The sequence below is a fragment of the Balaenoptera musculus genome, chromosome 19 (genome assembly GCF_009873245.2).
Source record: "Balaenoptera musculus isolate JJ_BM4_2016_0621 chromosome 19, mBalMus1.pri.v3, whole genome shotgun sequence".
NCBI lineage: Eukaryota > Metazoa > Chordata > Mammalia > Artiodactyla > Balaenopteridae > Balaenoptera > Balaenoptera musculus.
Window position 1 is genome coordinate 12,159,485 of NC_045803.1, and position 12,566 is coordinate 12,172,050.

General features: G+C 57.6%; 1 protein-coding gene across 3 annotated transcripts in view; it reads right to left on the reverse strand.

Annotated features, from left to right (window-relative positions):
* Positions 1-503: 503 nt before the first annotated feature.
* Positions 504-12,566, reverse strand: part of GRIK5 (glutamate ionotropic receptor kainate type subunit 5) — a 47,775-nt gene continuing 35,712 nt past the window's right edge. For 2 of the 3 annotated variants that reach the window (XM_036834989.1, XM_036834991.1), the window contains 8 exons: positions 10,904-11,020; positions 10,617-10,726; positions 10,032-10,205; positions 8,322-8,487; positions 7,547-7,772; positions 5,594-5,722; positions 5,378-5,499; positions 539-1,507 (listed from right to left, as the gene is read on the reverse strand). In XM_036834989.1, coding sequence (XP_036690884.1) covers positions 1,079-1,507; positions 5,378-5,499; positions 5,594-5,722; positions 7,547-7,772; positions 8,322-8,487; positions 10,032-10,205; positions 10,617-10,726; positions 10,904-11,020 — 1,473 coding nt within the window. In that variant the 3' untranslated portion in view covers positions 539-1,078. Of the gene's footprint in view, positions 1,508-5,377; positions 5,500-5,593; positions 5,723-7,546; positions 7,773-8,321; positions 8,488-10,031; positions 10,206-10,616; positions 10,727-10,903; positions 11,021-12,566 lie in introns of all 3 variants that reach the window. The other variant, XM_036834990.1, reaches the window with a different exon arrangement.

The window sequence follows — 12,566 nt, forward strand, 5'->3', positions numbered from 1 at the left end:
CTGGGGAGGTACGTTTTCTGCAGAAACACAGGGTCACAGTCACACAGCTGAAGATGGGTTGACAGATGTACACACATACACACATGCACATGACTACAAAGTCATGACAAATTACCCTGGCCCAGGCACACACTTGCCACCATACGGGCCACCCAGGCACCACCACACTGAACTGTTCACTCACCCTCCCCTCCCCCAGCCCCATCTGGTTTCTGTCTTTCTATGTCTCCTTTTCCTGGTGTGTCCGCCTCTCCAGATCCCTGTATCTCTCTCCATCTGTCTCAGGGTCTCTGTCGCAGCCTCCTTCTGTCCTGAGAGAAGGTCAGTGGAGAAGGGCCAGCTGCCCGGACCTGGGCTGACCTGCTGTGTGTGGGCAGGGCGGAGAATCGAGAGAGTGCAGGAGTGACCATCCAGTCTGCGGTTCTCAGCAGACTCCCTGGAGGGGGGAGCCCAAGCCTTCAGTGCCCTCGCACCCCTAGGAGATGAGACCCGGGTATCCCCAGTTTTGGGGTTTTGTTCTTTTTTTATTCCAACGGGGACTGGGGTGTGGCAGGGGGAGGGATGGGGGCCCAACTGACCCCCTCCCTGTGGGGGTCTCATAGAAATTCCGAGGTTTCTCCCCAAAAAAAAGAGAGAAAGAGAAGAGTCGAGGGGCACCAGGGGACACCCATCTGTCCAGAGGCCTCCCACTTCTCCAGAAGTGGGGAGGGCTGCGTTAAGTCTTGGGGAGCCCGAGCAGTCCCAGGATGGGGTTCTCCCCGCGAATTGCGTTCCGCTTCCGGGAACAGCCCCTGCAGTCCTCGGCCCCTGGAGTCCTCCGTTCCTGCGCTCCTCTTGTTCGCAGTGGGGGACGGAGTGCGGGCGTCCGCGGCACCCTCTGGCGAGTCCACTAGGGGGCGCAGGCAGGTTCCGGAGCCGAGCCTCAGACTTCACCGGGAACCGAAGGCAAAATCGCGGCGTCCGGCGCGCGGGGGCACAAGTCCCGTCCCTCGCCCACTAGGGAAGCGAGGGCGGCCGGGGCCTGGGGTGAGCCCAGTCCCTGCGGTCAGTCCGGGCGCCCGCCTGGCCCCGCCCGTGATCACTCGTGCTCGGCCAGCTCGCGGGGGCCGGCGGGGCCGGGCCGGGCCCGGGGCGGGCTGGTGGCTTCAGCGGGGGCGCCCAGGCCACGCGGGGGCGCGACGGCTCCGGAGGCCCGCAGCGCCTGGATGCGTCGGCACTCCTGACAGACACGCACGTGGGTGCAAGGGGTGGGGGCGGGGGGCCGGGCCCCGCCGGGCGGCCCCGGATCGTCCAGGAGGCGCTGGGGGCCCCCGTGCGCGCTGCCCGCATCCCCGCCCGCGCCGGCGGAGTAGAGCTTGCCGTTGCTGAGGCGCATCTCGCGGACGGCGCGTAGCGACAGCAGGGCCCGGCTTGGGCCTCCCGGGCGCCGGCGCCGGCGAGAACGCGACGTCTTGCGGCAGGACACCGCGTGCCGCAGCTCCTGCAGCATCTCCTGGCACACCGACACCTGGGGGCGGCGCGGGGCGCGGTGGTCACTGTCTGCGACCTCCTTGCCGCCGCCCCGCCCCCCTCCTTTCCCCTCTGGTCCTTTCGGCAACCTTCTCCACACCCTCCTGCTCTCCCTGCCCCACCTCTGTGTTCACCTCTCTTTCTCTTTCCTGCATGCCCTTTCACCTCCTCTCTTCCTTCCACCCTTTCCTCATTTCCCGTTCTCTTCCCTCACAGTTCCCTTATTTCCCCATGCTCTTCCTGTCTCGTCTCTCCACCTCTCAACTCCTGTCTCTCCTCCACTTCTCGCTCCCGTCTCCCTTCTTCTTTGGATTTGTTCTTAAATCTGCCCTTCACCTCCGATCCACGCTCCTCTCTTCCTACTCTTTCCTCTTGCCTTTTCACTCGAAAGTTTCTAACTGCTTCTAGTCCTTCCCTCGTACTCGTTCTCCATCCTCGGCCACTGATTCATGCACGCACTATTGCCAGACGTATTTGCTGACCGCCTACTGTGTTCCGGGCACTGTTTCGGGCACTGGGGATACAGCAGAGAACAAAACAGACAGAAGTCCCTGCCCTCATGGAGGTTATATTCCAGTGTGCAGAGACAAAACATAAATATGTAAATATAAGTAGTATGTTAGATGGTGATGAGTGCTTTGGAGAAAAATTAAATTGGGAAAATAGGGGTGGGTGTGGGTGGGGAGTGATGCTGAAATTTGAGATGGGTCCTTAGGGGAGACTCATTGAGAAGAGGACCTGCAAGTAGACAAAGGCAGTGCGGGATGAGCTGCGTGGGGCCTGGCAGGAGGGAAGGCAGACAATTCAGCTGGATACAGGGCTGAGGTGCTGGAGGAATGTGGAGCAGGTCAGGGTGGCCAAGGTGTGGTGGGCAAAGGGGAGAGGGAGGAGATGAGGTCAGAGGAGCAATGGGGGCCGGCTTGTGTAAGGCCCAGAGGCCACTCTAAGGGTTTGGCTTTTACTCTGAGCCAGATGGGAGCCACTGGAGAGTTTTAAGCATAGGACTGCTGTGCTTTCACAGGATCACTCTGGAGCTGTGTTGAGAACAGACTGCAGGGAGGTCAAGGGCAAGAGCAGGGGGCCCACTAGGAAGCTGCTACGATCACCAGACAGGATATGGCGGTGGCTGGACCACAGTGGTGGTGGCCAAGGAGGTGAGAAGGGGTTGATTTCTGGGTATATTTCAAAGGTGGAGCCAATAGTTTTTGCTAAGAGATCAGATAGAGGGTGTGAGAAAGAGGGAGGAGTGAAGGGTGACTCCACATATTTTGGCCTGAGCAACTGGAATGATGGCATTGCCTGATGGGTGGGCAGGAGCTCTGTGTTGGCCACATGACGTCACGCACTACGTGGTGGACATCCACGTGGAGATGTCAAGTATGGAGCTGAATTTACAAACCGTGGGTTCAGGGAGAGGTCCCTGTAAGGGATACACATTTGAGGGTTACGGTAGGCAGCCTCCAAGATCCTTACCCCTGGGGTGTTCACACCCTTGTGTACTCCCCTTTGCCTTTGTACGAGGTTCACTGTGTGACCAACAGAATAAGGCTAGGTCAGCTGACATTTTGGCTTCCTCCTGGCTCTCTCTTGCATCACTCGCTCTGGGGAAACTCAGCTGCCACGGCGTGAGGACACTCAAGCGGCCCTATGGAGAAGTCCCTGTGTGAGGAACTGAGGCCTCCTGCCAACTGCTATGTGAATGAGTGTATTTTTATTCTCTCTATCTTAGGATGTTTTGACATCTGAAACATCTTGCTAGCCAGGGAGAGACTGCCCTCCCAGAGCTAGCCAATTGTTAGGGATAGCAAAGGGCTGGGAACCTGCCTTTCACATGAAAACCAACCAATCCTGAGTCTATACACTCCCTTTTTCTGACTCTCACACACCAAGCCAATATTTCCCCTGCCCTAAATCAACCCAGGGCCAGGTACCAGACAATTAGAGACCACCCCTCTAGTCTAGAGCCTGCTGACATTATTCACACTGCCCAGTCCTAAGCCGTTTCCTTAGCTGCCTTGCCTTTCTTATGGAAACCCCAATAAAGGCCCTGCCCTAGGTTTCTCTCTCCCTTCTTCTGCCTCCTGACCAAATCTGGTGCTTTCCTTGTGGCCCTATGTGGCATGGTAGGCCCCCTCCTGTCAGGTAATGTAAGTAATAAACTCTTCTTTCACTGGCATTGGCCTCTTCTGCTCAGTCACTTCCATAAATTCAAACCCCACAGGTACATTTTGAGACAGTGAGCCATCCTGGAAGTGGATCCTCCAGCCCCAGTCGAGCCTCCAGACAACAGCAGCCCCAGCCAACGTCATGACCATGACCTTACCAGAGACACTGAGCAGCCAGAACCACCCAGCTAAGCTGCTCCCAGATTCCTGACCTATGGACACTGTGAACTGATAGAAGTTTGCTGTTTTAAGTTGCTAAATTGGGGGATAATTTGTTACACGGCAGAAGATAAATAATACAGGAGTCATCAGCATACAGATGGTCTTACAAACCATTTGGCTGGATGGGATCACCAAGGGAATGGAGAAAGAGAAGAGAAGAAGTCCAAGGATCGAGCCCTAGGGCGCCCCAACAAAACAGTGCCAGAGGGGTAGGAGGAAAATGAGGCAGGAGCAGGGAAGAGAGGGTCGTGAGGAGAGAGTGATCGGCTGTGCTGAAGCCCATGGCTGCCTCATGATGATGAGGCCGGAGACTCAGGCGCTGGATTTCAGATGCGGAGGTCACTGGTGGCAAGACTGGCTTCAGAAGAGAGGTGGGGACAGAAGCTGGATGGGAGTGTGTCCAAGACTGAATGGGAAGACAGAAACTGGAAACAGCAGAGGGACACACCCTGTCAAGGCTACAACAGAAGGGGAGAAATGGGGCGGTGACTAGGAGGGGAAACGGGGTCCAGAGAGGGTTCCTTGAAGACGGGAGAAATGACAGCACGTCTGTATGCAGCCGGGCTTGATCCAGTAGAGGGAGAAAAGCAGATGATGCGGGAGGGAAGGAGAGAACAGCTGAGGAATGTCCTTGGGAAGGCAAGAGAGGAGGAGACGGGGCACGTGTGGAGAAGCCTTAGCGAGGAGCGTGCATGTTCATCTGGAGTCACTAAGGGGCGAGTGGAGAAAGCATGAGGGTAGCTGGGTGTAGAGGTGGGGCTCGGCATGCTTTCCGACTCCTCTGCTTTTCTCAGGCCAGTAGAAGCAAGGTCATGGGCTCAAAGCAGGGAGGGGAAGGAGGGGCTGGAGGCTGGCGGAGAGAGGGAAAGGTTGGAATCGTGGAGGAGCACGGGGGCCCGCGGGGTTAGCACTGGAGCAGTATGGTGGGTACCACCATGCCCGCGTGTGGGCTGAGGCCAGCCAGCAAGTCTGTCTTCCTGCTGTCGCATTCAGCTGCATTCTCCTTGCCCCGTCTCTCCTCCTATTTCTTCTTGCTTTACCACCTCATTCCTTCCCCATATCCTTCTCTCTCTGCCCCTCCACACTCCTTCCCCTGCATCCCCATCTCTGCCTGCGCCCTCTTCCCCCTCTGTCCTTCCCCATGTCCATGGACCCTCTCTCCCGTCTACCATCTGCTCTCACCTTTTTTTTCTGGCCGCACCGTGGCTTGTGGGATCTTAGTTCCCCCCACCAGCGATCGAACCTGGGCCCTCTGCAGTGACGGCACAGAGTCCTAACCGCTGGACCATCAGGGAGTTCCCTGCTCTCACCTCTTCATGGACCTCCTGGACCCATGGAGTCGCTCCGATCCTCTCACGTCCCCAGCTCCCAGCCCCCCAACCCTCGCATTCCTCCAGTAAGGGCTCCCAATGCCATAGTCTTCACACCCCCTGCCCCTGGAGTCCCACTTCTCCCCGCACACCCTTCGCCAGCCCCCTCACCTCTTCTGACTCTGCCGACCTCCGCGTGGACCATACGAATTCCATGACTGCCACGAAGACAGCAATGATGAGGCCACAGATGAGCACGACAAAAATGCCGCCGATGTTCTCCATGCCCAAGCCTGGGGGTGGAGGGGGAGAGCCAGGGGTCGGGCTGTGTGGGCCAGGGGCGGCAAGGGGCCTTTGGGAAGGGCACGGCGTGCAGGGATGGCTGACCTTTAGCTCGATGGTCCTCCTCCTTGGGGCACCGGCTCCCCTCCCACCACTTGCGCTTTAGGATCTCCAGCCGGTTGTTCTCCTGAAGCTGCAGAATGGCCAGTGTGATCTCATCCCGGAACGGGGAGCCTGGACCGGGCACACGGCGGGATGGGCGGTCATCGGGACCCTGGAGCCCTGCCTGCCCAGACCCCAGAGGTTCCCTCCCCTCCGCAGCTCCTCTCCTCCCAGCTCTGCCGCATCCCCAGCATCTTCCCGGCCCACCTTCAGATCTGACTACTGCCCGCCACCTCCCCTGTCACCACCCCCGGGCCGAGCCCCCACTTGCCACATTTGTCACCGTTCCCCTCCCCCTGTGGCCCCCCCTCACTCTCCCCCCGCCAGGCTCTTCTCAACACAGCAGCCAGAGGGACAATTTCAGAAACATAGCCATAGATCATGCCTCTCTGGTGCTTAAAACTCTCCAATGGCTCTGTTTGCAGCTAGAAAAAAAAATGTTCAAATGTTCAACAAGATTCTGCATTCACTGGTCCCACCACCTGGGGCTCCCTTAGGACCTTTGCCTCTGCCTGGAATGTTCCTTCCCTCACTTCACTCAGGGCTCTGCTCACAGGGTGCCTCAGGGGCTCTTCTCTATTTAAAATGACAGCAAGCACCCCCCTCCCTGTCCATCTCTTCCCCTTATTTACTTCAGAGCAGCTGACACTACTTGACATCACATTATAAAGCTATGTGTTTATTGTCTGTCTGCACCCCTAGTAGACGGCTGGAGGTGGGGGCTGGGCAGCTAGCTCCCCGCTGTGGCATCCCGGCACCCAGAGCAGTCCTGGCACACAGTAGGGCATCAGATCTGCCAAGTGAACGAATCCCCAGCCACACCTCTCCTCTGCGTGGCCCCAACCCTGGACCACCTCTCTCCTCTCTACCCTCAGATCCTCCCCTTAAACCATCCTTGGGCCCCAAACACCCCACCCATATCCTACCCTCTACTCATTTCTTCATTCACTACTATAATTCTTGAGCATCTACCAGGTGCCAGGAACTAGGGATACAGGCAAGTGGGGTGATTGGTATTTATCAGGCACTTACTATGTGCCAGACCCTTTGTCTACAGAAGTGTATTTAAGTCTCACGATAATCCTGTGAGGCACGTGTTACCTACCACCCTCATTATCTGCATGAAGCAGGTGACACTCTTGCCTGAGTCAGGGAGGAAGCTGGGATTTGAATCCAGGTTGTTGTGACTCCAGAGCCTGTCCCTCAAAGCACCAGGCTACACTGCTTCCCTGATACAGCACTGACCCTACCACAAAGCTGCTAAGATTTGGGGTAATTTGTTATGTAGTCATAGCTAAGAAATGCAGTGGTCATCAGAATATAGGTGGGTTTAAAAGCCAAAATGCCAAAATTTGGTGGCAAAATCGTTGGTGAGTTTCCAGCACCAAGCCCTGAAAAAGCATGTCCAAGTCCCCCTAGCAGATCCATCCATCATTCTCCCTCCCTCCCTCCTTCCCTCTCTCCCTCCCTTCCACCCATCCAGCAACATCCATTATGTTGCTGGAGCACCTGCTCTGAGCCAGGCTGTGGGTTTGGTGCAGAGGATATGAAGTAAATAAAACCAGGTCCTCACCCTCGAGGGGCCCTCGGACCAATGGGGGAAGGCAGCAAGCCTCACGGCTCACACGCACTGACCTGGGCACAGTCTCACCGGGTTCTCGCAACAGCCCTCCAGGGCTGGAGCTGATTGCTCCTAGGCCTGTTTATATGCAGGTGGAAGGTGCAGAGGCTCAGGGAGGTGGCATCACCTTCCCAAGGCCACACAGCTAGGAGGCCACACACAGCACGCCCAGCCTGCTCGGGAAGGGCCTGGCCTACTCCCTGGCCTGCTCACACAGCCTGGTTTCAGCTGCCTGGGGACCCACGGCCTCCCACCCCGCCCCACTGCCGCCATACCCAGCGGCATGCCGATGCCGTAGCCCTTGGTGTCCAGGAGGCCCCCGATCTGGGTGAGGTTGCAGTTGAGGCGCCGGTGGTACTCATTCATGGTGGACTCGAGCAGGAAGGCATAGCGGGAGTTGAGGACGCGGGCGATGCCCTCCTCTGTGCTCTTGACAAACACGCTGGGCTGCTTCGACTGCATGTAGTTCCACATACGCTGGTACGTCTGGTACCGTGAATTCTGGGCAGAGGGCACATGAGGCGAAGACGGGTGAGGGTCTTTCCACTCCTGCCTTTCCCCTGAGCCCTGTCCCCTGCCCTCTAGAAAGTCTCCCTCAACCCGAGAGAGCGGGGAGACCAGAGGATGACAGGAAGAGCCAAAGACAGAGGAGAGACACAAGACAGACAGACTGCTCAAGGCCAGATCCAAGCCAACCCCACACCCACCAGCCCAGCGAGAATCCTGAGGACCGAAGGCTTGGGAAGAAGGGGCCACAGCCTGTTTTTCAGCCCTTTTTCTCTCTTCCACCCCTGGGCCTCGGCTCGGCTTGACACCCAGCCCTGTCTTCCCAGTGTTCCCAGGCCTTATTCAGAGAAGCTGGGAGCAGATGCTCAACCATATCTACCCAGGGCCCAGCCTGCTGCAGGGAGACCTGCGTCCAAGCCAAACAGGACAGCTTACTTCCTACGGGCCCCGCGGGAACCTTCTGAGGAATGCACTGCCCCACCCTGAGCCGCTGTGCACGGCGGGGACCCCGAAACCAAGCCTGGGTGGCTCCGGGGACCCCACCTGAAAGAAGGTCATGGTGGAGCCAGCGTGGATGGTGCCATACTCAATGTTGGTCTGGTCCGCCAGGTCGTCGGCCGACTCCACAGGCACCTCCATGCGCTGCACGGTGAGGAAGGCAGCCAGGTTGGCCGTGTAGGAGGAGATGATGATCAAGGTGAAGGCCCACCTGAGGGGTGGGAGGGGTGAGCTACAGGTTGGAGCCACCCCTGCCACCCTGCGCCTGTGGCCGTGCGCCCCATTGGTGGTGCCCCCCTCAGTGACCCCAGTATCTAGAAGGCTGACTGCTGACTAGTGGAGGGACTGGGAGCATGGAATCTGGAGCCAGACCCCCTGGGTTTAAAAATTGCTTTCAGAGAGCTTCCCTGGTGGCACAGTGGTTAAGAATCTGCCTGCCAATGCAGGGGACACGGGTTCGAGCCCTGGTCTGGAAAGATTCCACATGCCGCGGAGCAACTAAGCCCGTGCGCCACAACTACTGAGCCTGGGCTCTAGAGCTCGTGAGCCACAACTACTGAGCCCGTGTGCCGCAACTACTGAAGCCTGCGCGCCTAGAGCCCGTGCTCCGCAACAAGAGAAGCCACCGCAATGAGAAGCCCGCGCACCGCAACGAAGAGTACCCCCGCTCGCCGCAACTAGGGAAAGCCCGCGTGCAGCAACGAAGACCCAACGCAGCCAAAAATAAATAAAAATAAAATAAATTTATAAAAATAAAATAAAAAGTGACTGAAGGAGGGAGAGAGGACTGAGGCCAGTGGAACAGGCATCAACGCCAGGCGGGAATACCAGCCGAGCACTATCAGATCTCCCAAATCTTCGAGAAAAGTGAGAAATCTGAATTTGGGGAGTTCCCTGGTGGCCTAGCGGTTAGGATTCCGGGCTTTCACTGCTGTGCCCCAGAACAAAGATCCCGCAAGCCACGCAGCATGGCCAAAACAAAACAAAACAAAAAGAGACATCTGAATTTGTAAGTGAATTTACCCAATTTTTAAATGCCAACTAATTCAAAAAATTTTAAACTATGGGCCAGACACCACCAGTTTTCAGTGTCTGCTCTCTGACACATAGGTTCTTGGAGCTTGTCTTGGGGGCAAAATAAGTGCCGTTCAAAATAAGTTACTGGGTCTGGGTAATTCCCTGGCGGTCCAGTGGTTGGGACTTGGTGTGTTCACTGCTGAGGGTCCGAGTTCAATCCCTGGTCAAGGAACTAAGATCCCACAAGCCATGCGAGGTGTGGCCAAAAAAGAAAAAAGAAAAAATGTTATGGGATCCGCGTGGGACTTTGAGGGAGCAGGTGTCCCTGTCTGGGCCTCAGCCTCAGCCTCTGGACAGTGAAGGCTGTCCTGGCTCAAGGATTCTAGTGTCTCTGTGACTGCCTGGGCAATGTCCGAGACAGCAGTAACAATGCCAATACTGTCCTGATTATAACCCCTCAGGTCAGCAGAAGCACTTCCCATCCCTTAGCCACACCGAATCCTTACAACCTGAGACATGGGCATTTTTATCCCCATTTTTCAGATGAGGAGACTGAGGCATGGAGACCCAAGGTCACACAGCCAGTGAGTGGCAGAGCTGGGGCTCAGCTGCCCCCACCCCATTTCCTGTCACACAGCTGGCGTGGGGAACGGGAATGGGCCCAGGCCTCAGAAGCCCCCCCGCCCCCCCCTCCCCACCCCCGCCAACCCCGGTTGGGGCAGACAGGCAGCCTCTCACCAGACTCCACTGACGCAGCGTGTGGACAGCGCCCGGGGCATGATCTCCGAGCCCTGCTGCATGAAGCCCCCCACGGGGAACCAGAGGCTGTTGCCCAGCGTGTACTGATTCTCCAGGATGTGGGGACGTGCCCGCAGGCACGGGTGCGGGTTATACCACTCGTAGGGGCTCAGCCTGTGGAGAGACACGGGGAATGGGGAGAAAAAGGAGAGGAACAGAAGAAAGAGAGAGCCACCATGATCAGAAGAGATAGGGGGACAAAAACGGAGGGGAAGAGAGACAGAGATGGACAGACAGAGACACACACACACACAGAGAAACAGAGACAGTGCGGGCAAAAGGGGAGGGAGACAGAAAGAACGGGAAGGGGAGAGGCCCAGAGAGAACCACGAAGCAAAAGTCAGAACCACAAGAAGGAAATACAGAGACAGGGCCAGAAAGGGAGAAGGGAGGGTGCAGGGAATCCAAGGCCCCAAGTGGAGGCCGAGGATGGTCCAGACAGACGACAGAAAGGTCAGGCATGGAGACCCCAGCTCGTGCTTCCTCCACGCCCTCTCCTTCCCAGGCAGCAGGTAGTGGACTCACCTGGCAGCCAGGAACAGGACACAGCTGACAGCCAGGTAGGCAAGAAGCATGAAGAGCCACACAGCAGGGGAGAAGGGGTCCAGGAAGGAGAAGTAGCCAGGCTTGCGGCCCTGGTGGGAGAGGGAGTGAGAGTCGGAGACACACAGACCTGAGCCCCTCCCCCAGCCCCGGGACCCATGAGCCCCACCGGCCCATCCGAGGTCCAGCCCACAGCCTCTGCCTCCCTTGGGTGTCCGGCCCCAGTGCCAGCCCCCACCCCCGCCTCCATGTCTCCAGGGGAACCGTACCATGTGCACGCGGTAGAGGATGCTGATTCCCAGGGTCATGAAGGGTTTGGAAAAGTCGATGACCTTCTCCCGCTCAGCTGTGATGGTGAACGCAGCCACAGCCAGGTCTGCCTTCTGCTGGAGGGGAAGCGGGGCGGGGGCAGATGGGCGGGCCAGGGAGACAGATGGGCAGTTAGAGAGAACGCACTGAGGGAGCAACTTAGAATATCAGAAGCTGAGAGAGAGGCAAAGAGAGAGGACAGCAGAAGGAGTCAGGGGACCGGCTCCAAGAGTGCACCTCGGGCCTCCAGTCGGACCCTTGTCATCTCACGTCTGCTGTAAGCGGCTCCTGTGGCCTCCTTCCTGCCCGGCTGCCCTGCCTCATCCAATCTCTCCCGCTCCCCAGTCAAGTTCATCATTAAGACCCTGCTTTATAAAACCTACCACTGACCCCCACCACTCCCACCATGCCGGGGTCCTGAAGAGAGAGCCTGAGATTGGAGTTGAGATGCCTGGACGCTGACCCACTCAGGACCCTCTTGGAGTCTTGGTTTTCTCTTCTGTATGAACAATTAACAGGTAACATTTATCAAGCGCTTACTATGTGCCAGGCTCCATGCTAGATGCCACTTTATATAGATTATCTTGTATAATCCTCTTAACAGCTCCCTGAGGGCCACTACTAGGCCCATTTTATAGAAGGGGAAACTGAGGCTCAGAGAGGCAAAGGCACTAGGGAGTAAAGGCAGGGGCTGGGGACCATAAAGCAGAGACATGACCTCCACTCTCCTGCCCCTGGCAGACACCAGGGACCTAGATGTGTGCATCATGAAGCCACCCCTGACACACAGGACCACGCCCGGCTCAGTTAAGATAATGACCTCAGGAGAAGCTGCATGTGGTCTTGAGTCGGGGAGGGGTGGCTGGGGTCCAGGTCTGAAGTGGTGAAGGGTGGGTAGTGGGTGGGGTATGGCGGAGAAAAGGGTGTGTGTTGGGGTCTGGCTGACACGCTGGAATGCCTGATGCAAAGGGGCCATCTCGCTCTTGCCCAAGTGGATATCAGGCAGTCGTTAGCTGTGGGCAGGACACAGACTGGGAAAAAACCTGGCACTTCACACACACACACACACACACACACTGCACACGTGAGCACTGTACACGGTCAGGTCTACACCACCAACATGTGCACACCATGCCATATCCACACATGCGTGCCCAGACACAGGCTGACCCAGTGACATACTGTTCACGTGGACTCAGGCAGACAAACACGTGCCCTGTACACGAGCGTAGGGAGGAGCGATGACATCGTGGGGGGCATTCCCTAGAGGCACAGCGCACACGCGAACACGTGGCCTCACGTGTGCACATACATGACAGAGGTGGCAGGGCGCTGGGGAGGGCCGGGGGTGGGAGTAGGGAGCCCTGGCTCTGCCCCAAGCTCACTGGGTGACCAGGGACAGGGGCTTCCATGTCTCTGGGCCTCAGTTTGGTCCTCTGTAAAATTGGGGGTGGGGGTGGTGAGCGAGATGTCTCCTGGGTTTGGGACCCGGCTCCGAGGATGCTCCTTCCAGGCATACTGATTCCATCGCCCAGGGCTCAGCCGGGCCCCAGCACCGACTCCAAATTCAAGTAGAGTCCTCCCCCTGGGGCTGAAATAAGAGTCAAGGTCCCGGATCACTGG